The sequence below is a fragment of the Spinacia oleracea genome, chromosome 3 (genome assembly GCF_020520425.1).
Source record: "Spinacia oleracea cultivar Varoflay chromosome 3, BTI_SOV_V1, whole genome shotgun sequence".
NCBI lineage: Eukaryota > Viridiplantae > Streptophyta > Magnoliopsida > Caryophyllales > Amaranthaceae > Spinacia > Spinacia oleracea.
In genome coordinates, this window is record NC_079489.1 from 2,789,007 (window position 1) to 2,811,947 (window position 22,941).

The following is a 22,941-nucleotide window of genomic DNA, read 5'->3' on the forward strand; positions in this document are numbered from 1 at the left end:
TATAAGAAAATAAAATTTTGTAATGCAGATAAAATTATACGCAAAGTTTCTCGAAAGAAAAAGTAGACATCAAAATAATTTGTGAATGAATTTTTATAATGTTTGTTTAATTGAATATTGTTTTAAAAGTTTAAGTTAAAATATGATTTATTTGAAATACCTTAGTGTTGAAACTGGAGGTCACAAGAATCTTATGTAAATTATATTTCTCATTTTTTAAATGAAAGTGGACATGAGATTTAGAGAGCGACACGTGCCAAAATGAACTTGCTCATTTTGGCCTAAAGCTCTAAATTAACCACATTTCACATAAATCCAAGATAATAACTGGACCATAAAAGAGCCTCATATGTCCAGAAAAGTCCACTTACACTTTCTGCACCCAATATTACTACTATAAATACCTTCTTTAGAGATAAAAAGGAAGAGATGTCAAAACTCTCATCAAAGAAGATCTATTTCCCTGTATACTCTTTTTCCTAAATATTTTAAATATACATTATTTATATATTAACTTGGGCGCCGAAAGCCCGTCTCGAGTTCAACTCCGATGGTCCAAAGTTCATCTTGCAGGACTGCACACGACCCGAAGTCAAGATTCAGAAAGGCCGGGACGCTCATACCATCTTCGAGGTAACTTGAAATACCCAAGCAAAATCGTTATTAGGTAAAATATTGTTGGATTAATTTAACTTTCATAATTTAACTTTCTATATTTTTACAAATAGAAAGTATAAATTTTTATTGGTAAAATGATGCTATAGTGTGCCGGTCCAAGTGATAGTAAATGTGGAATAAAGATATTCTTGTTTTATTTCCATAAAATAAAAATTCGAATTCACCTCAAAAAAAATATTCACTTTATTCAGATAACATTATTTGATGATCACATCACCATTTTCATCCTCTCTCCACTCCTAAATTTTCTCACAACAACCCCTCAAAAATCGCGAAGAATATCACACTTTCGAACATCTTCCCAATAATTTCAAACAAAAGTCCCACTTTTCCAAACAATCCCTCTACAAATTCACAAATTTCCCCCCTTTTTTCAATTTCTGGGTTAATTGTTTCTGGGATTTCAGAAATGAGTTTACTAACAACATCATCATCATCAACTACTTGGTCTTATCAGCTTCAATTCAACTTCAAGTTCAGGAAATCTCAGACGCCATTGTTGTTTATCAAAGCTTTTCGAGGTTCCAACCCTGGTAATATCCGCCGCCATCATCTCCGAGTTCATTGTGTTGCACAAGATGAGGCCAAGAGCAGTAGCAGTAGTGATGAATCGGAACGGCGTCGTTCCGGAGATTCTTGGAATAATTTGAAACCTTCTGCTGTTGATGCTGCTTTGTCTGATTGGTTTGGAAATTCCGACTCTTCTAGTGATTCTGGGAAGAAAAATGGGATTGGAGGTGAAAATTTTGTTCTTTTGCTATTTTTGAATTATGATTCTTACTGGATTTTAAGTGTTTTTCTAAATTTCTTTTTAATTTATGGGATTGTAGGTGAAAATTTTGTTCTTCTGCTCCTTTTGGATTATGGGTTTAATTGAGATTTATTGGTTATTTGATGCTGTAGTTTTGGTTAATTGAATTAGGCTAAGCAGGAATTACTGTGTTGCAAAATGCTAGTAACTGTTGAATGATTGTGCTTAATTTAAGCTGTAACTGTGCATATGGTTCAGAACTTGCAATAGCTACTCAATATAGTTGGTCACTTTTGATCCAGATTGAAAAAATGGGAGAGCTTATTGAGGAATTGGTGGGTTCATAGTCTACATAATCTAATCTAATCATGTCGGTGTTGTGAAATGTGGTAATTCAACATTTTGTTTGACACAAATTCCTGAACTGTTGTCGATTGAGCTAATTCTTAAGGAGCAAGAGAAAGGTGGAGTGTTAATTAATAGTTGGATGAACTTTGTTTATTTTCTTTGAAAGAGGAATCGTGTTGGAGATCCTAATGGGAAATGTTGTCGGATTTGATGAAACGATATTCACTTTTGAAACGGTTTTTGAGTTTTTAAATGGGTTTTGATAATTGGAATGAGGATGCCGAGTCGCCCCATGTAACAGCTGAGTCTCATTACAGGATTGTCATTTCCTTTTCACATATTGGCTGCTCTGTTTGTGTTTATTGCTTCTTTTAAAATCACTGTAATGATCTTGAAGTAGTTGGATTTCAGGAATTCTGGGAGTAGGGCTCGCTGGTGTTCTACTTGTTGCCGGAATTACATCTGCAGCAATTGCAATTGGCAAGAGAAGCAGCTCAAGTGAGTAGCACTCTTCTTTGTAAACCTCGTGTTTAAGACATGTTATATTTGTTAGAAAAAGGCCCCTTAATTTTCTCCATTTTCTTATTCCTGTGTTCCAATGATGTTCCATTATAATTGCCTTCACATTAAATAACACATTGTTTCCAAAGTTGCATCGATGTTGAATTAGATAATTATTTCTGCTAAACTGGTCATTGCAGGGTCCATGCCAGTGATGAAGCCTATTACGGAACAGCAAGAAGTATTACTCTCTTCTGAAGAGGAGGTTATTGGGGAGGAAGGAAATATAAATGATGGAAAGTTGAATGTTCATGATGAAAGTAACCCACAAAATGGTAGTCAAACGGTACTTGTTAATGATGATACTAATGAAGATTCATCATATGTCAATGAAAATTCCACACCAATTGGTCTTGATGCTTCTCCTCTAGAACAAGTACAAACCGATTCTGCATCGCCTGATGTAAACAGTCCTGATACGATTCCAATCTCACCTGATTTTTCTCAACCAGAAAATGTAGAAGACTCCTATGTGGCTTCTAGCTTCATTGATACAATGAGTACCATTGTGATGAATGAAACAGATGATCAACTTGATGCTGTGCCAAACAGTGCTGAAGCTGGTCAAATAGACGCCTCCGATACTGGACTTGAACCATCTTCTAGTGTTGTTTTACCTATCAACCTTCAAAATGTTGATAGTTCAGCTACTATTGCAGCTACAGAAACTGATAGTGTCCCCATAGTTGATAAGCCAGTGGTTACATCAGTTGCAAGTAAGGAAGAAGATGAAGTGCAGAAACCTTCTGTCTTTGTCTCTCGTGGAATCCCTGCACCAACGCTACTTTCTGCTGCCCTTCAGGTGCCTCCTGGAAAGGTTTTGGTTCCTGCAGTTGCTGATCAAACCCAGTCACAAGCTTTGATGGCACTGCAAGTATTAAAGGTATGCTTCTATTACATTTCTTTGAGTCGTGATCTTCATATATCCTGCTCACCTCCTCTATGGTATGTAAAATTGTTGTTACCTAGACCATCCTATGAAATGCGCAGTTACTCCCTAGTTCCAACTTTAAAAAAATTATTGGGTTTCTGTAACTTGTCAGTACAGCTATTGTTTGGTGTATGACTATTTTGTATGATTGTGATTTGATGAAACTTAGTGGTGTGGATTTCCTAGTATTAGGGCATAATATACCAAACATTGGAGTAATAGCTATATCAGTAAATAACAACATAAATGGATTATTTCTGCTTTAATAAGCATCCTGCTGTTCAATGATAGCATCACTTGTGAGAAAGTCATTTGAAATATTGAGATAATCCTCCTACCGTTTAATAATAGAATTGTATGTTAGAAAGTGGTTTGTGATATTGCCATATAGCACCACAACTCCTGGGAATGACTGCCATTCTGTGGGCTTCCTCAATACAAAGTATCTTCTTTTAAAACTTTTGGAGGAATATAAACATCAAAATCAAAGCTTAGGATATCAAGAAATATAAATCTTGTTTTTACCTTGGCATGTGAGGGATTCTTCAACACCTGTTCAGACTCATCTACCAGTCTACCACCATTATTTTCCTGTAGTCTTTGCCTTTGCTCCTAGGCCATTAAACCAATCATAGCATTGTTTATATGATCACCCCCTTTTTCTCAACCATGTTGCTATTTCATCATTTAGCTCAGCCAGTTGCTTCTTTCCGTCCTCTTTTTCTGTTAGTTTTCCATGCCCCATCAACCTCCTCCCCTGAATTACCTTTTAGATCTTCACACCAACCATGTCTTCCTTCTCTATTCGTTCCCCAGCCGAGTTCACTTGATACAACACCCATGCTTTCTGGACAACCACACTAAGAGGTGCACCAGAAGTGCCATGTTATTGTGCTTCCAAGAAGAACACATGTTAGACATATAAGTTGGGATGCTGTGTAACACTTGAATATTTGAGGAAGAAAGGGGTCGTATGTTAGCAGATATGAACAGATCACAGATGTATCTACTTCCTTCCCCTTCCTGTCACACTGAACTTGGCTTCCAAAGAAGCATGTGCGATTCCCTTGAGGCATGAGCTGTATCATCAATCACAAAAAGCAGCAGTACAAAACTGATTGACAAGTTTAGGGTAATCTTTTTTCCCCAGTTTAGAATATGCTTTTAAATATTGATTTACAAGCTGGAGAAAGGTACTTTTCTATAATTTTGGCCTATATCTTTTTGTACTCTGTATAGAGTATTAAATCTACTCACAAACTCGAACATCTTGGTTATGAGTTTATGACATCCTTGAAAACTATGGTTTCTTTCTCTGCATTCTATCTTTTTCTACCTTTTGTCACTGAAACCCTGAGGGATGATCTTTTGTTTTGAAATTTGGAACTTCCTGTGAATCAAAGTCTTCAACATTCGGACTATACAGTGTGGTTTTCTTTGACATTGATCTTCTAGTGAGGCAGTCCTCCTTTGTACGGCGATTGCGGTCTTTATTTCAAAATTGATGGGCAAGTGGCATATTAAACAGTGATTGAGTTATAAAATGGATTTTGATTTTCGATATGGAACATTGTTAAACTTAATGCTTCTTTCTGTTCTGTTTTTTTTGTTTGAGTTTCCTCTACCATGTTCTGAACTTTTGTGTCTCTTGACATATTTCCTCATCGATTTCAGGTAATCGAGAGTGATGCTCAACCAGGCGATCTCTGCACTCGTCGTGAATATGCTCGTTGGTTAGTTTCTGCAAGTAGTACTCTTTCACGGTATGCATGGGATTTTCAAATCTCTCTCTTTGTTAAATCTAATATGCACAGTTCATATGTGGTAAACGAGTTACATTTTTCCATTTCAGAAACTTGATCTTGAAAGTCTATCCAGCTATGTACATAGAAAATGCTACTGAGCTGGCATTTGATGACATCACACCTGAAGATCCCGACTTCTCATTTATCCAAGGTAAATACTAATGTTATGTGATATGTCAATACAAGATTTGATTTATTGGGTTTAATGTGCTTTACGGAGTATTATACTATATATACTTTGTACTAACAAATTCTGTGTTCCAGGTTTGGCAGAAGCTGGACTTATATCTAGCAAGCTTTCAAGACGTGATATGATGTCTTCTCCTGATGAAGATATAGGTTCCTTCTACTTCCATCCTAATAGGTGATTCTTCCATTCGATACTAAGTGATGTATAAGCAAGCTTTTGAGAGTTAACTGTCGTGTGTTTGCTACTTGATTGATCATGTACTTGACCTTTGCTATTAATAGAGGTCGAGATGGACCCTATAAGGCTATAAATATTTGGGGCCAGTGATTAGATGGTGTGCCCATCTAAAACTTGCTTAAAAGAAAACCCTGCATAGAAATTTTTGTTATTGTGATTTGTGAGTGGTGACTCTAGGACTGATGTACTTCGTACTTTTTAAGCTTTTAGAGTTGCGCTTAGTATCGGTTACATGCGTATCTAGAATTTTGGTGATGTCAACCCCAGAACAATGTATCTAGAAGTTTATGGCATGTTTGGTTAAACTTAGGAAAGAAAATGGAAAGGAAATAAATAAGAATGGGAAAGGGTAGTGTTAGCTATTACCAATATTAGTTGTTTGGTATACGTTAGGAAATGAATCACTTATAACCAATTGGGGATTGAGGAGGGTAAGAGTGTTGTTACCATAGGGTAGGGAGAGGTAACAAATGGTGGTAATTGTTACACTTAGAAAATGGATTGTGTTACCACTCCTCTCATACCAAACATTAGATAATGGAAATAGTTAATTGATTCCATTTCCTTCACTTAAAAACACTAAATTTGGTTCAAAATAAACTAGTCCAAGAAAATTTGGCACTTGTAGCTAAATTTGTAAGAATGGATGACTGTTGATTATACAGTTTTACTTGTGTTATAACCTCCTCTAATTTACTATTTCAGAAATGTTGTCGTTGCTTGTCTATACTAGTTATTGGTTTAGGCGGGATATATGTAGTTGTTAAATCATGTGGACCTTTTCTCTTTCTCATCTGTTTTTGTTTTTCCATACGTGTTTTGAACTTCTTGTCTGTACAAGAGTCGACAAATAAAAAATCCCCATACTTTGGATATTGGTATCCACTTCACTCACTTCTTTAACTGACCTCGGGTTTATATTTTGCTTTATTACTCTCTGCAGCCCTTTATCTCGTCAAGATCTAGTGACCTGGAAGATGGCCCTGGAAAAGAGGCAACTGCCAGAAGCTGACAGAAAGGTTAAGAATTTGATAATGGATTTCCTATGATTGGCAAAAATATTAGTAGATTTTTAACTAAACGACTTATGCCGTTTTCATTTTCCAATAGGCCTTGCACCAACTTTCTGGCTTCATAGACATTGACAGAATTGACCCTGATGCATGTCCTGCACTTGTGGCTGACCTATCTGCAGCAGAGCCAGGGATTGTGGCACTTGCATTTGGTCAGTCTCAATCCTGTACCAAGGAATAAGTATATGTCTCTCTTAGACCTGATCAAATCACGGGCCGGGTTCGGGCCGCATCTTAAAAATTCCACCCACTAGGTCGGGCCGGGCCAAACTCCGGGTCGAAATTTTTTGTCCAAACCCCGTTATTTCGGGCCAAAGACAGCGGGCTTTCGGCCCGGGCCAAATTTGTAACTGAAAATTCAATTTTGAGTTGCGGCCAAACCCCACCCAAAAAATTTAAAAAACCGGGTAATGGGCCTAAAATTTCTGCCCAGACCCTGCTATTTTTCAGGCCGGGCTCATGATGATGATTAGGCCTAGTTTCTCTCAATTGTGAGTATCTTTTAGCTTGATGTTTGATGGGGTTGTTAACATTAAATTTGCAGGGTACACAAGACTTTTCCAGCCAGATAAGCCAGTCACGAAAGGCCAAGCTGCAATTGCTCTTGCAACAGGCGAGGCTGTTGATGCAGTAAGCGAAGAGATTGCTCGTATTGAAGCAGAGTCTATTGCTGAGAAAGCAGTTGCTACCCATAATGCATTGATGGCAGAAGTCGAAAAGGATATAAATGCGAATTTTGAGATGGAGCTTCTGATGGAAAGAGAAAAAATTGATGCAGTACAGAAAATGGCTGAAGAAGCAATGCAAGAAGTGGAAAAGCTTAGAGCAGAGAGAGAAGAAAAAAATATTGTCCTAATGAAGGAACGGGCTACTGTAGAATCAGAGATGGAAGTACTTTCGAAATTGAGACATGAGCTAGAAGAGCAGTGGCAAAGTGTCATGAGCAATAAGGCCGAGATATCATATGAGAAGGAACAGATGGAAAAACTCAAGAAAGAGACTGAAGACGAAAACCGAGCAATTACCAGGTTGCAATATGAGCTGGAGGTCGAGCGAAAGGCCCTTTCCATGGCCCGGTAAATATACTTTTCTTGAGTTAACCCCAGACTAGACCTGATCAAATATAGCCGACCCACTGGGATGGGTTTGGGCAGCCTCACATACGCATTTTTAGACCAAAGTCCGACCCTGACCTTAAAAAGGTGGTTTCGGCCCGAAATGCCCATACCAAATTTATGGGGTTGGGCATGAGTTTGTGTGTTAAAGCCCGGCCCAACCCGAATTTTGATCACCACTACGGCTCTACCCCAGACACAATATTCATTTTCAACTCCTCGTGTACCCGGTTGCAATATGAGTTGGAGGTCGAGCGAAAGGCCCTTTCCATGGCCCGGTACATATGCTATGCTTGAGCTAACCCCAGACTAGACCGGATCAAGTATAACCCTATCTGGTGGCCCGACCCGGCCCGAAAAAGTGCAGGTTTGGGCAGCCTCAAATATGCATTTTTAGACCAAAGTCCGAGCCTGGCCCAAAAAAGCCGGTTTCGGGTTGAAAAGCCCGCACCAAATTTATGGGGTTGGGTATGAGTTTGTGTGTTAAAAGTACTTAAAACCTGGCCCGGCCCGAATTTTAATCATCTCCTTTACCCTAGACACAATATTATTTGTCAATCTGTCAAATTTCCTCATTAACATGTCGTTTTTTTCATCCAGGGCATGGGCCGAGGACGAGGCAAAAAGAGTACAAGGGCACGCGAAAGCACTAGAGGAGGCTAGAGACCGGTGGGAGAGAAAAGGCCTAAAAGTGATGGTTGACGACGACCTCCGCGGTGAGGAGGAGGCTTCAGCTGATGTCACATGGACCAATGTAGGTAAAAAGCTATCAGTAGAAGAAACTACTGAAAGGGCTGAAACTTTAATGGACAAACTCAAGGTTATGGCAAGCGAAGTTAGTGGGAAATTCAAGGAGATAATTAACCAGATTATCCAAAAGATTCAGTCACTAATTACAGCAATCAAGGAATGGTTTTCCAGTGCAGGGAAACAAACAACAGAATTCAGAGACGTTGCTGTTGCAAAAGTAGGTGGATCTGTTCAAGAACTGCAGCAAAATGCAACGGGTTTTGGTACAACAGTTAAGGAAGGTGTAGAGAAACTGACACAAAAGTTCAAGACATGATTGTGATCTCTTCTCTTTGTAGGCTTAGTTGTTTCGACTGGTTTTTGGGTAAGCTTACTTCGGAGTTGTGTTGTAATAATACTTGTATCATTGTTTATACGCTGTTTTCGCGTTGGATTTTCATCGGGTATTTCCCCCATTGAGTTATGTACACGGTACGCCCCGAATTGTACATGAGGAGTTGTATTTGTAATAATGCTTGACCTTTAAAGACTTGTGAAGTTGTGAGAATTGAAAACATCTTAAAAGGTCCTGAAATAATCCATTTGCTTGTATTTAGGAGACAGGAGTTTTTATTTTCATGAATACAAGAAAATGTTGTCAATAGTGGTCAAATTGTACAATATAGTTGTACACTTGTGCAAGTGTATTTTGTGTATAACTCTAAAATATTGGATCGATTTCCTGCTAAAATGTTAGTAGACCGTTGAAATTCTCGAATTATACCCTTTTTCATAAAATTCCAAATGTATTGTTGACATTAACACAAATTTATAAAAATAATTTTGTCCTATGGCTCGCAAAAAACCAACGGGTTTTACTTTTAGCAATGACGTTGCATTAACAACCTTCGTTTTCAAAAACATTTTTTGCAATGACATTTTCGTCGTTGGTAAGATAATTTTGGCAATGTGGACAACATTGCAATACACAACGATTCACAATGCCCTTGAACGCTCGACGAGTGACTTTTCACAAAGATGAGAACCCATTTTCTTGATTGAATTAGCCATTTTGTGATGACTCGTACAAAAAAAAGACCCATTTTATTGCTGACATAAACGGTATATTGAATAAACTTATGAAACTAGACATATTTGAAAAACTTGTCATTTTTCAATGCGTAACATTTTAGTATAAATCGGACAAGCTATTGCTCTTGTGGCTTATTCGCAAAATAAAAAAAATAAAAAAAGAGAAATAAAAAAATTAAAAAAGAGAAATAAAAATAAAAATAACAGAAAAAAGGACAGTGTCACGTGTTTTTTCTGGTTGAAGAAGCAGCCATCATCAATCGGAATTGATTAACAATGGAGACGCCGGGCCACCGGAACTCCAATCATTGTACTCGACAAAATTAGAGCAACCCACTAAATCTACAACTCAGATTGACAGATTTTGAAGAAAACCCAAATCCCTCGTTGACTATTTCAGGTAGCAACCTTCTCATGATTTAGTTGTACTTTAATTTTTCCATTTTTTACTCTAAATTTAGCACATGTCTATGTTTCTTACTTAACTTAGAGTGCAATTTTGAAGCAAATCTTTTTACCAATTCTTCATCTGAGATACTGGGTTATAATCTGAAAAAATTAATTACATTTCTCATATTAAACCATCAAATTTTGATTTTGGATATTGGGTTTTTATTTGTTGATGGGTTTTGGTGTAGAAACACCGTTGTAGATGCAAAAGAAGGGTTGAATTTTGGATGAATATTCTCACTTTTACATTATGTGGATGATCATGTTAATATAAATAGATCAATCTCCCTTATTTGTGATCTTTCTTGCAGATTCCCACTTTATGAGATTTCCTTTTCTGTTGGTTTTGCAATAATTTGGTTTTAATCCCTTTTTACTGGTGGGGTTTCCCCTTAGAATTCATTACATTACACCCTTTTGAGCTTTGAGCTTGCTTACTTGGTTTGATTTGTTGAATTATCCTATATTCAGGAGTTCATGTTTGGTGCCTACCAATTTTTCCCAAATCCCTAGCTGAAACCATCTCAACTATTGTTCTATGCTAAACTATCTTATACTATAGAGGACGATGTCGATCCTCTGCGGTTTACCTCTTATTGAGTGTGTATACTGCATACCCTGCACTCGTTGGGCCTGGAAACGTTGTCTACACACGGCTGGCCACGACAGTGAAGATTGGGGGATTGCTACTGCTGAGGAATTTGAGCCCGTACCTCGATTATGTCGGTACATTCTTGCTGTTTACGAAGATGATCTTCGAAACCCTCTCTACGCGCCACCTGGCGGTTATGGAATGAACTCGGATTGTCTAGTAACTAAGAGAACATACAAACATACACAAAAACAAGCGCCTCCTTATATAGTGTATCTTGATCATGATCATGCTGATATAGTTCTTGCTTTTAGGGGGTTAAACATGGCTAAGGAGAGTGATTATGCTGTTCTTTTGGATAATAAGTTGGGGAAAAAGAAATTCGATGGAGGTTATGTGCATAATGGTTTATTTAGGGCTGCTGTTTGGGTGTTGGAAAAAGAGGGGGATTTGTTGAGAGAGCTTATAGAAAAGTATCCAGATTATACATTGACTTTTGCTGGACATTCCCTTGGGTCGGGTGTTGCAGCACTTTTGACAATGGTTGCTGTGCATAACCGGGAAAAATTGGGAAACATTGACAGGAAAAAGATTAGAGGTTATGCAATTGCACCTGCTAGGAGTGTTTCATTAAATCTTGCCGTGAGATATGCGGATGTCATCAACTCTGTTGTGCTTCAGGTAAGTTATCAGTGCTAACTTATCTTTCTGTTATCAGAATGTTGGAAATTTTGTTTTTAAGTGGCATTTTGTTTACCAGAACCCATTAAATTTTCTGATATGATGAATTAGTCAAATTAGAATTCCATAAAGTATTAAATAGAACCTGTTCTTGCACTTTTGTTTCAGGATCAACATTTTTATAGGTCATGTATGTTGATCAAAATACTATTTACCATATTAAGCATAAATGAAATAGGAGAAGCTGCTTCAGCATCCTAAAACTTTTGGGAGTCTCTTGACTTCTCTGTTTTGTTCTGTCAACTTCCTTGAATATGAGCCAGCTGTTTAATATGGTGATTTCTTTTGAGTAATACATGAAATAGACTGTAGCAATTAGCTCAATTAACATGCTACAGAGGTCTGAACAAATAGCTAGCTTTCTATGGACTGTCACAGTTGCAGTACCGACAATCTGAAATATGATAAGAACAGGATAAAATAGCAACAGGACAATAGAAGAGTATGCATGTGACTTACAGAGGACATAATGTGTTTGTTGAAGAAGGTAACTTAGTAATCTATTTCAAAATGGTGAGCATGAGAGTTCCCCTAAAGGTAAATCACTCGGAAGAAGAGGTTCACAGAATTAAGTTGGCAGAAAACATATTCCCGATAGCACTTATATTTGATATTTAAGATAGGCTGAAAAAGGATGATTGGTAAATCTTTTATTTTGTAGTTCTTGCATTCTATTTCATGCCATGAGCTTTTGGTAGATTGCCTCTTCTGCATATCTTTGTTGTTCCGGTATTAAAAAAAAGGATTCCCCGTGACGTTTACACAACAGAAAACACAATTCTTGTATGTATTGTATGTATACGTGTAATGGTTGCATAGTCCATGCTCAGAACTTCAGATATTATGGGCATATTCTGCTTTTAAAATTTTCCCGCTGCCCTTTCTTTACCTTGTACTGTATATAACAGATGTTCTTAACAATTGTTTCTGTGTATACCAGGATGACTTCTTGCCAAGAACAGCAACGCCTCTAGAAGACATATTCAAATCACTTTTCTGGTAACATATTTCTGTGCCTAATGGATAGTTCCAAATTAGATAAGTTATCACTTAGATTTTGTAGCATAATAGATCCTTCACTTTTTAGGTAATGTTATTTACCCGAGAAAACAGCCTATGTACCTTTTTCTCATTCAATTACATTTCTCCTTCACTTCCGTTCCACAGTTTACCATGCTTGCTATGCCTAAGGTGCATGAGGGATACATGCATATCAGAGGAAAAGAAGATCAGAGATCCAAGGAGGTTGTATGCACCTGGTCGTCTGTATCACATTGTTGAGAGGAAACTATTCAGGTAAGTATCACAGGCCCATATTGACTTTTTATAAAACTGCAATTACCATGAAATTTTCGCTTAACTAATCATCACCTTTAAATACTCCCTCCGCATTTAATTAAAAGATACACTTTCTATAATTGGCCGTATTTAATTAAAAGATATACTTTCCGTTTTCGGCATGTCATAGTCCCCACATCCAATTATATTATTATTTTTCTCCTTCTTGTGGTCCCCACACTTCCTCGCATCATCTTTTTACTACAATAAATAATTCACTCACTATCCCACTTTCATCTTATATTTTAATAAATTCAACTCACTCTCCTAAAACTACGTGTTGGTCAAAGTGTATCTTTTAATTAAATACGGAGGGAGTATTCAATTATCAATATGGTACTAATTGACGAATGTGGCATGGAACCTTAATCTTTTAACTTTGATTTCGGATGACATGATTTGGTGTTCACTCTCTGTATGTCAGGTGTGGAAGGTTCCCTCCAGTTGTTAGGACAGCAGTACCTGTAGATGGAAGGTTTGAGCACATTGTTCTTTCTTGTAATGCGACTTCTGACCATGCTATCGTTTGGATAGAGCGGGAAGCCAAAAGAGCATTGGAGGTTAGGCACCATCTCCTTACAGCTTTCGCAGACAAATTTTTGACCAAAAAAAGTCCGTTCTATAATCCTTTAGTTATGCGAGGGATTAAGTGATTCTTGCAAGAATATGATTATCCAAAGTGGTCTAACTCATGTCCCCATGATAAAGTATAACACTCGGTGTGCATACTTCCTAGTTTTTGGTTGGTCTTTGTTATATTATCCACTTGAAGGACTCAAAACGGTATCCACGGGTAGATATAAATCGTAAAACATAAATCATAAAACATAATTGGGGATTCTGTACACTTTGGCTGAAATTATTTGGCTCTCTCCACTCTCTAGTCTCTACTATTGAGATTTGCGGTACCTGTTCTGGTATGATTTATAGTCATGCGTGTGTGTCCTTTGTACTGAATACTGAGCTTTAGAAGAATAACCTGTTATTGTGACTTATGCTTATTTTAGTTTATCTTGCTAATCTACTTTCAAACTGAAATGAGTTGTTAAAAGAGTTGGAAACTTGTTACTGCAACTAATCGCACATTTCCCACCCCTGCTCCTTCCATTTATGCTCCATAGCTTCCCTTTCTTTATTCTAAGTGCAGACGAACAATAAGTTTAGAAGACACCCAAAAAAAATGCTACCTTTTTCTGTACAATCGAGACAGAGCTCTGCTGCAGTAGGCCAGTAGCTGCAATTCCTACCTTGAGAGTATTCTACTCTTTCTATACTAGTTTTAGAGAAATCTGGCCTCTCGAGAATCATAATGCTATTTCACCTGAAAAACCGTTATATGAACTTGTTAGTCCTGATATGAATTTATCTGAAATTATCTGAACTTATTGCTTTATTAGCATCTGAACCTATTTTCCCTTCATCTGAACTGATTGGCCCGTCTATGATTGTAGATTTTTCCTGAAACCTACTCTTTACCGGTGAAAGAACAAAGACTTAATCTTGATTTGTATATCATATACTCTGTAACTTTGTTTCATTACACTGGGGGATTCCTTTTGGACTATTTAGGCCCAGTTCTTTAGAGATGAACTTGAACTAAACTAAAGTACTAAACTAAACTGAACTGAGCTGAATTGAACTTAATGCTCCTGAACTAAACTGAACTGTACTTCGTATTAGAGTTCGAGTCCTTCAGAGTAACTGTGGATTATGAAATAAATCCGCTTCTATCTATTGATTTTTAGTTTTTTACCCCACTTCCCCTGAAACCAGTTGATGCAAGATAAAGATGACGCAATGGAAATCCCAGTAAAGCAAAAGATGGAGAGGCAGGAGACGTTAGTCAGAGAACATAGTCAGGAACACAAAGCAGCACTACAGAGGGCTGTCACATTATCCGTACCTCATGCATTTGCTCCTTCTGAATATGGAACTTTTGAGGATTTTGATGACGAAAGTGAACATTCAGACGGATCTTTCTTAGGGACATCTTCTGGGGAATCTTCTAAAGGAAACAAACAGAAGGAAAGCTGGGAGGACTTAGTAGCACGCCTCTTCGACAAAGATGAAACTGGTCATCTCATCCCAAAGAAAGTCTCTTAGTAGGTAGAACTATCTTCTTCTTCTTTTGACATCGGCTAAAACTTACCGAAAAAGGAAAAAAAACAAAAAAAAAAAAAACAAATCTAATCTGGCTCCAAAGGATGTTGCGCCACACGAATTCCCAGTTGAATGGCTGCTTTCGTCAAGTTATGAGCCTGTCGAACTTGATCTTGATCAACCTTGTGAATGACGCATCTGCTGAAATTCTCACCTTTATGGCAATTGGTGAATGCTCAAAAGCGTCCATTCCCGTTGATAGTCTGGGGTCCCAGAATTCTGCAGATTTGTAAATTGTATGGTAACTATCATGGTGTAAATTGTATGGTATAAGTTATTCTTTCTATTTTTTACCATTTGTTTCTTCAGCCTTCAGGGATTTTGCTCAATAAAGTTTTAAACTTTTGTAGATATGACCAAGACTGCTGCATTTCTCTGTTTGTTAATATCTGGATTTCCCCATGTATATGTCAAAATGTCAGTAAATGGAAAAGATTGAGCAGGTATAAGCAAATCAGTGAAGAAAGGTGAACATATCTGAAAGTTGGCGTGTTATCAAATGCGAACTGATAGAAGCAAAGGAGGAGAGCCCTGACTCCTGAAAGCCATGTTTGATTGCAGAAACAGTCACCTGTTAGGAGGAAGTATAGATGCATTTTTTCGGTAGTATTTTAATGTAATTTCCAGTCGTTTTGTGTAATATTTGGAAGTGTAGATTTGATAGATTGTCAAGAAGATTAAACATCTGAAATTTATACATTACAGACTTTTGATGTGATCATGATTAATTACAATCTTCAATTGTGTCATTGTGTGTAAGTTTTGCTTGTTCTTCGATCTTTAATGGAGTAGTATAGCTTATTGACTGCCTAGATTTCGGATAAGAAAATGAAGAGAAAGGAGAATGGTGTTGATCTTTTACCTGTTGAAAGCTAAAAATGGAAATGTCTACTTTTTCTTTTTTTTTTTTGACTGGGAAGAACAATTTCATTAATAATCAGCCATACGGCATCTACAATAATAAAATAGATCTGCATACCACAGATTCAAAGAAAATACATAACTGTTACAATCAAAACAATTACTATTCTGCATCCTAAAGCACATCTCGTACTCCACCGCTTCTAGCTTAACGCGAGCAGTGATTTTCGATGTTTTCGCATCTTTCCAAGTAGAGCCCTTCGCAATATGCGCACGAATTGTTCTGGTTGACGAGTTGATGATAAACCCTAAACCTGTATGAATCCAAATCTCCTTCCCAATTATTAAAACCCTAAAAACCCTAAAAAAATTCTCATCCATGGATGAGAATCAAGAACCTAGAAAACTCTAGGAAAAACCCAAATAAATTGGGAACAAACCCAAGAATAAATTGGGAACAAAATAACGGAAAAAACAAAACAAGACAATACATAAAGAGAAAACAATGAAAAAACAAGAATAAGGGTCGGAAATAGTCTAATTTCCGAAGAAATTAGACTATTTCCGGCCTAAACGGCAAAGAAAACTGAAACCCTAAAAGATGAGAGAGAAGAGAGAAAAAGGGGAGAGAGAGGAGCGAGAGAGAGGAGCGTTGATCCAAAAAGGGGGGAAAATGTCTACTTAATGCTCCTTAATAGTTTAACTATTAAGAATTTTACTTTTAACCCGATATGAAATGAGACTATGAAAATGAATTTGGGAACCACATTGTCCATAAATATGGTTGTAGGTCGGGGCGGGCAGGGCTCTGGGCCAAGCTTACGTGCCTTTGGCCTGAACGGCCCTATCCACGGAAAGCCCACTTTTACGAGCAGGGTCGGGTCGTGCCGAGAATTTTAAAAGTGTGGGCTACACAAGGCCCACGCCCTCATACTGGATCGAGACGTTGTGGTTAAGCTTAATTTCACTCAATTTAACGTGATTTGTCATGTTGTGTCGTATTTTTTCCCAAAAATGCTCCTTGCGCCCGACCTGCAGTCGTCGACTTCGTATCCGTGTCGGGCTGAGTTTTTTTCGTGCTAACGCATGCCGTGCCTCGCCCCACCCGACCCGGCCCAATGCCCATTTTAATTGTCCATTTATGCGTAGTTTTTTTTTTTTTTAAAAATAATTTCTTAAAAAAAATTGTAGTAATTGTTTTACCAGTACATTTCAAAGGAGGGCTGATACGGCTGATTTGCACACTCACGCTCACACCATCCACACTCCCCATTCCCCGAACTCAAGAACTCGCTCAATTCATGTCATTTACATGATTAAACCAATTCAAAGCATCAATCAAATTAAACCAAAGCCCAATATTTCTCATATTTAATCCGTTCAATCAAATAATTCTCTCTTTTACTCTCTCATCTTTTGATTGTATTGACAAAGATAATGGCATCGCTTCTTCAAATTCTTCTCTTTTTCGCTTCTATGAATTCTTTCTCGAGTTCTTCAGCTGAAATGTAAGTAATTTTAATTTATTGACTAAATTTGAGCTGTATTTGGTTGTTTCAATTAGTGGGTATCAGCAAATTTCGTTTGATTTTGCGATGATTTACTGTATTTGATCTGGGTGTTCTGTTTAATTGCAATTTGATGCATCTTTTGCAGTTTATTAGCTCACTAATTGATTAAATTCTTGTTATTTATCAAAGTATGATTGATTATTTTAATTTGTAAGGGTTTTATAGCAGTGTACTGATTATTTGATTGATTGGGTTTTATATATTGACTAGAATGGTTGATGAGCTGATAATGCTGTAAAAAATTGAAGTGATGCATTTTTCATTGTTATTGGGGAATCCTGCTAGAAGATTAAAGTTGAATTTTGTGCTAATCACAAGGAAGGGGAATGCATCAATTAAGTTCAAATTTATTGATTTATTGTTAGTTGTTTGCAAAATTGGTAAACTAAAAGGTAATTGTTGGCAAATTTTCCTTCATTGTCAGTTTGTTACTCCTGGTTTTGTTTATAGAACATAGTATTACTTGCCTTTGTTATCGGTTATTTCGTGGATTTTCGTGTGTAATTGTTTCTGAATGGTCAAAGAATTGTGCTTTTGTTGTTCAATAACAGACAAAAGGAATCAGGAAATAAAGAAGGAAACCAGGAAAAACTTATACATTCAGGCAGGATAGATCCATCAAGGGTTGTCCAGCTGTCTTGGCAACCGAGGTCAGGTATTTTGACGCGAAGTGTTGTTAAATTGCTTTAAACTTCTGTTGCTAGAATACAGTTCTGGCATTGTAGTAATTCCTGTAACGCATGGTGTATGCGTAGATTCTTCGTATTGCATATACCTTTTCTGTACTCGAGTTTTGATTGGAAGTTTTTGAATGGGCACAGGGTCTTTGTTTATAGAGGTTTTATCTCTGAAGAGGAATGTAACCATCTCATCTCTTTGGTAATTCTCCTTTCATCTCCGATTCACATTTAACAATTACTCCCTTCGTTCCTAAATAAGGGTCCACTCTGAGAGAATTCACGGTAATTTAAAAAACTGAAAAGTATGTAAGAAAAACAACATTGAGAGTGTTTTTTTCTGGGAAGGGATAAAGTAGATAATTGTTTATTGATAAAGTACAAATAAAAGTGGATGTGAGGATGGAAAAGTGGGAAAAGTGTAGCATGTGTAAGAAAAAAGAATCATGATTTATGAAAAAGCGGGAAAAATGTATCATGTATGTCCAAGAATAGAAAGTGGACACTTATTAGGGAACGCCCGAAATAGAATAGTGGACACTTATTTAGGAATGAGGGAGTATTAAACAGTGCTCGATTTAATCCTAATGTCTTTTGTTTCTTTTTTACTAGGCACATGGACAGAAAGAAGGTACTAACTCTGTGGTTAGTAACACCCAAGGAGAGAATGCAAGATCATTAGTCACTCTAGATGTGAAAGTAAGCGAAAGTGATTTGTTTTCTCTTCTGCAATTAGTGTGATGAAATACATGGCAAATCTCTTACTATTTTTATTCTTTTCTAGGATGAAGTAGTTGCAAGAATAGAGGAAAAAGTTTCAGCATGGACTCTTCTTCCTCTAGGTATTCTCTCTTATTCAAGTGTTTCGATCTGAAACTTATAATATAAAGGTACCTTACTAAGTTACTATTCTAATCTACTCTACTTCGTTCTGTTAACAGAGAATAGCAGGTCATTACAAGTTCTGCATTATGGGAATGAAGAATCGAAACAGAAATATGACTATTTTGGGAATCAATCTGCCTGGCAAGTTACTGAACCTTTGATGGCAACTGTCATTTTATTTCTTTCGGATGTTTCTCGGGGTGGTGAGATCTCCTTTCCCGAATCACAGGTAAGAATGATATTCTCATGAACACCTTTATGTTTCTATTGACCTAGACGGATTTTTTTCCAGTCTGATTCTAATGTTCTTTTTCCCTCTGCAAAGAAAAATTGTTTTTGTTGTCTCCAAATCTGCAATTATCATTATGAGACTATAGAAATAAGTTGTTTGATGTCACACAAACTGAGATTAGCTAGTACGCTTTATTGTGCAATCGCTTTATATAGTCCTTATATGATTCTGTTTAGCTCGTTAGAGGTATGATTCATGAGGCATTACTGAAATTATCTACTAATACGTAACTGTCAATTCAGTACCACCTATATGAACTCTGTAATGAGCTTAAGCATCTGGTCTTAATGCGATTTTTCCAGTCACATACAAGTTGCGGAACTGTTCTTAGGGGTCGTTTGGTTGATTGTGGGAAGTAGAATTTCCTAGGAAGAAGCTTTTCCCATGTATAAGCATTTCCTTGGAAGTAGGTGATATTATTTGGTTAAACATGGGAAGTAAAATCCCATTGGAAGTTCCACTTACCTAGGGGAACCGGTAAGCAACTTCCTCGATTTTGTAGGAAGTGTGAATTCTCATGTTTTTGTCAACTAAACAAACCTATAATCTTCCACTTCTTAGGAAGTTATACTTCCCATGGTATTTCATACTCCGTATCAATCAAACATCACCTTAATGAGATTAAGAATCTGGTCTTAATCAGATTTTTAACATAACCTTTTATTACTTCACGTTCCACAGTCAGTTCCTAATGACGGTTCATGTTAGCCAAACATAACCTTTTATTATTTCACGTTCCGCAAACGGTTCCTTGTGATGGTTCATGTTAGCCAACCCCAATCATTTTGAGTCTAAGGCTTGGTTGTTGTTGTTCTACACAAGTTGCAGAACTTTGTGCTGCTTTTTATTTTATTTTCCTTTCCCTTTTTTTTAGGAAATTACATATGGTATCTTTATCAACAATATGTTAGCCTATCAGTCACCTTCTTGTTAAAATTTGCAGCTAAAAACATCTCGACTGAAGAACAGAGTGTGGTCTACTAGCAATAACAATTTGCTTAAACCTATCAAAGGGAACGCCGTTCTGTTCTTCAATGTCCGCCCCAGTTCATCACCAGACAAGAGCAGCCACCACGAGAGAGATCCCGTTATTCAGGGTGAAATGTGGTGTGCCACCAAATTCTTTCATATCCGATCAATAAGGAAGGGAAATACTCCACCTGAATCGGAAAACAGTGATTGCAGCGATGAAGATGAAAATTGCCTGCAATGGGCTGCGCTTGGTGAATGTCAAACGAATCCAACGTTCATGGTTGGTTCTCCTGATTATTATGGGACCTGTAGAAAGAGTTGTCATGTTTGCTGATGCAGTGAAACATTTTCAAGCAGCTTTTAGCAGGATTTAGTGCAAAGCTGGTTTAGGTTTAAGATTGTTGTTTTCCCCTTCTTTAAAATAGCAGCTATTTGAGTGCTGAAACCCCTGGTGTACATCTTTGTATTACATTTAGACCTATCAAAAATCGACCCGACCCGAAACGCGGCCCGAATATACTGGGTTATAATCAAAATCTTGTGACCAGTAGCTTGATTTTATCTGAACCCGAACTACACGAAAAGTGATGGGTCAAAAACCCGACCGAACCCGCTTTTGACCTGACTGATTAAAAATCGTTGTACTTATAGTAATAAATGAGATTGTGAGGAACTTTAAGCACATTAAACATTTTGTTGTTACTATTGTGGTATTGTCTGGTGTACTATGATATTGATTTGAATTATACATCATTTAATGGTTGAATTTGAATATGATATTACGTATATTTATTATCCAAAATATAAAGTATGCGTTTTAAAATCTCTCAACCCGTTGGGTCGATTCGAACTTGAAAGTACTTGTATTGAACAAACATTCGTAAACCCAAACCTAAAAGTTACCGGTCCGATTAACCCGAATCCGAAAGTTATTTTTTTATAATCCGACCCGACCGACCCGTTGGACAGGTCTCATTACATTGCAAATGGCAGAAATCGAGAAATCACCAATGAAAATGCCAATGATTTGAGCTTGAAACTAAAACTGTAATTCTGAAGGAGTTAATTATTTGAAACAGATTCTTATTACAGGAAATCAGCTGATATAAGGTAAGAGCATTACAGAGTTCCAATCAAAATCTGTGAACAAGTACAGAAACAAATAGAACAAACTTCTACGAGTCAAGAGGTTTGCCACATCTAAGAATACATAGTTTAACATCTGAATTCTGAAAGCAAGAATGTTCTGCTTTATCTGTTGTTAATACTCGAAGAAGAATCCTGTTTCTTGATAGAACACGAAGACTTGAACGCTTCAATTTGTGCTTGGCACTTTACATAATCGCCTTTGTTTTCCTGTAAGCATTTCTTCAAAGCCTCGACATCACACGGTGACATAATCTTCTTCGAAGCAACACTCGAGAAATTCTGATCCATTTTGCACAATCCCTACTATAACATGAAACCTCATTTGATCATACTAGTTCATACACACTCAACATGATCTTAGACACTCTATGTTATATCTATACACCAAATAATCAACCACAATATGCAAAACTTGTAACTTTCCATTTCAATTCACACACCAAGATGAACTAACAGTTGAATGAACTAATGCTACTGCCAGAGGCGGAGCCAGGATTTTAAAGTTAGGGTGTCGTCAATCAGCAAAATTATAGTGTAAAGCGGGGGAAAATTGGCAAGAACAACAAGTTTCTATAGTTTTTGTTTTTATTTGGGGGTGTTAGTGGACCACCCATGATCCAATGTAGCTTCGCTACTGGCTAACGAGGTACCCTCCCCATTACTCGAATCATAGATAATCCAATGTAGCTTCGCTACTGGCTAACGAGGTACCCTCCCCATTACTCGAATCATAGATACTACCCCAATAACTAGACGGCCGAGTAACCAGCCACATTTTTACAAATTCCCAACAACCGATTCTCAATCCTCATCCCACCCCCTCTAACCCCAACAACTCTCATTCCCGCATACCAAACGCCCCGTATCGTGGTCCCTGATTCACCCTCATTCTTATCCAGAGTAGTGTTTTCTTTACCTCCTTTTACACCTTTTGCCATTGAAATTCACTAGATTTTCATGACCTAAAAACCTAATTCCTTACCAAATTATGAAGGTCTGCACAAGAAATTGATTCAATCCATCTTTTAATTCAGTTCTGTACTAGTTTTATCTTTAGTCGATTTTCATCCATCATTTTCAGTTCTGGATAAATTGTTCATCCATCTTTAACCCCCAACAACTCTCATTCCCAGTTCATTCATATCCAGTTCATTCATATCCAGAGTGTTGTTCTTTTTATCTCCTTTTACACCTTTTGAAATATACCCATTGAATTTCACCAGATTTTCATGACCTAAAAACCTGATAATTCCTTTCAAATTTATGAAGGTCTGCACAATAAATTGATTCCATTCATCGTTTAATTCAGTTCTGGACTAGTTTTATCTTTAATCGATTTCATCCATCATTTCATTCAGTTCTGGATAATTTGTTCATTATGTAATTGATGAGCATGAAAAATAAATCTATGGAATATAAATTGGAGTAATTTACAACTTCCTTACCAAATTAGAAATCAAAAGCCTTTGCCCTCCGTCTCCGCCTCTGCCTCTGCCTCCGCCGCCGACGACTGAGTAGCTGGTGGTTGGTATTCTTGGTAATTTTCTTCAGTCGGCAACCCCGATAATCAGTTAAATATTTCCTTTGGGGTTTTGGTGTAAGTTTATTTTCAGATAAAAAAGAATTTTTTCCAGATAAAATACAAAAGGTCTTGTGCGCACTAGGTGTACAATAAATTTATTGTACACCAAGATAACTTTTACTCAATATTTTGTAACTTTAACCTAGTTTTGATTAACTTTT

The 22,941-nt window shown here is 37.1% G+C and overlaps 3 protein-coding genes and 1 long non-coding RNA gene across 6 annotated transcripts; 3 read left to right on the top strand and 1 right to left on the bottom strand.

Moving 5' to 3' along the window:
• Positions 1 to 855: 855 nt before the first annotated feature.
• On the top strand, positions 856 to 9,057 carry LOC110784164 (uncharacterized). 2 transcript variants are annotated; one of them, XM_021988595.2, is made up of 10 exons: positions 856 to 1,415; positions 2,189 to 2,275; positions 2,479 to 3,221; positions 4,944 to 5,032; positions 5,122 to 5,225; positions 5,339 to 5,438; positions 6,445 to 6,520; positions 6,612 to 6,726; positions 7,119 to 7,650; positions 8,290 to 9,057. In XM_021988595.2, the coding sequence occupies exons 1-10, from the start codon at positions 1,088 to 1,090 to the stop codon at positions 8,753 to 8,755; spliced, it is 2,640 nt and encodes an 879-aa protein (XP_021844287.1). In that variant the 5' UTR covers positions 856 to 1,087; the 3' UTR covers positions 8,756 to 9,057. The 2 variants fall into 2 exon arrangements, with proteins under 2 accessions (XP_021844287.1, XP_021844288.1); XM_021988596.2 differs by having other exon boundaries at positions 1,276 to 1,415; positions 2,178 to 2,275.
• A 677-nt stretch (positions 9,058 to 9,734) lies between these two features.
• LOC110784163 (uncharacterized) lies at positions 9,735 to 15,144 on the top strand. Of its 2 annotated transcripts, none has more exons than XM_021988592.2 (6): positions 9,735 to 9,910; positions 10,432 to 11,233; positions 12,234 to 12,292; positions 12,461 to 12,589; positions 13,056 to 13,191; positions 14,405 to 15,144. In XM_021988592.2, exons 2-6 carry the CDS (start codon positions 10,529 to 10,531, stop codon positions 14,732 to 14,734), a joined length of 1,359 nt encoding a protein of 452 aa, XP_021844284.2. In that variant the 5' UTR covers positions 9,735 to 9,910; positions 10,432 to 10,528; the 3' UTR covers positions 14,735 to 15,144. The 2 variants fall into 2 exon arrangements, with proteins under 2 accessions (XP_021844284.2, XP_021844285.2); XM_021988593.2 differs by having other exon boundaries at positions 10,523 to 11,233.
• A 1,724-nt stretch (positions 15,145 to 16,868) lies between these two features.
• LOC110784162 (probable prolyl 4-hydroxylase 12) lies at positions 16,869 to 20,835 on the top strand. Its single transcript, XM_021988591.2, has 7 exons — positions 16,869 to 17,160; positions 17,775 to 17,873; positions 18,045 to 18,102; positions 18,513 to 18,599; positions 18,685 to 18,742; positions 18,842 to 19,014; positions 20,021 to 20,835. The coding sequence occupies exons 1-7, from the start codon at positions 17,090 to 17,092 to the stop codon at positions 20,381 to 20,383; spliced, it is 909 nt and encodes a 302-aa protein (XP_021844283.1). The 5' UTR covers positions 16,869 to 17,089; the 3' UTR covers positions 20,384 to 20,835.
• Positions 20,836 to 21,075: 240 nt separating this feature from the next.
• Positions 21,076 to 22,905, bottom strand: LOC110784078 (uncharacterized). The gene is made up of 2 exons (XR_002532258.2): positions 22,644 to 22,905; positions 21,076 to 21,501 (listed from the first exon to the last, which is right to left on the bottom strand). It is a non-coding gene; the product is annotated as an uncharacterized lncRNA (long non-coding RNA).
• Positions 22,906 to 22,941: the final 36 nt, after the last annotated feature.

Bases quoted from the DNA above. Each gene is read 5' to 3' on its own strand.
- LOC110784162 (XM_021988591.2), top strand. From the start codon at position 17,090: ATGGCATCGCTTCTTCAAATTCTTCTCTTTTTCGCTTCTATGAATTCT. The intron at 17,161-17,774 runs GTAAGTAATTTT...GTTCAATAACAG, and splicing joins TCGAGTTCTTCAGCTGAAAT to ACAAAAGGAATCAGGAAATA. The intron at 18,600-18,684 runs GTAAGCGAAAGT...ATTCTTTTCTAG, and splicing joins TAGTCACTCTAGATGTGAAA to GATGAAGTAGTTGCAAGAAT.
- LOC110784163 (XM_021988592.2), top strand. From the start codon at position 10,529: ATGTCGATCCTCTGCGGTTTACCTCTTATTGAGTGTGTATACTGCATA. The intron at 12,293-12,460 runs GTAACATATTTC...TCCGTTCCACAG, and splicing joins ATATTCAAATCACTTTTCTG to TTTACCATGCTTGCTATGCC. The intron at 13,192-14,404 runs GTTAGGCACCAT...CCCTGAAACCAG, and splicing joins AAGCCAAAAGAGCATTGGAG to TTGATGCAAGATAAAGATGA.
- LOC110784164 (XM_021988595.2), top strand. From the start codon at position 1,088: ATGAGTTTACTAACAACATCATCATCATCAACTACTTGGTCTTATCAG. The intron at 2,276-2,478 runs GTGAGTAGCACT...TGGTCATTGCAG, and splicing joins TGGCAAGAGAAGCAGCTCAA to GGTCCATGCCAGTGATGAAG. The intron at 3,222-4,943 runs GTATGCTTCTAT...CATCGATTTCAG, and splicing joins TGGCACTGCAAGTATTAAAG to GTAATCGAGAGTGATGCTCA.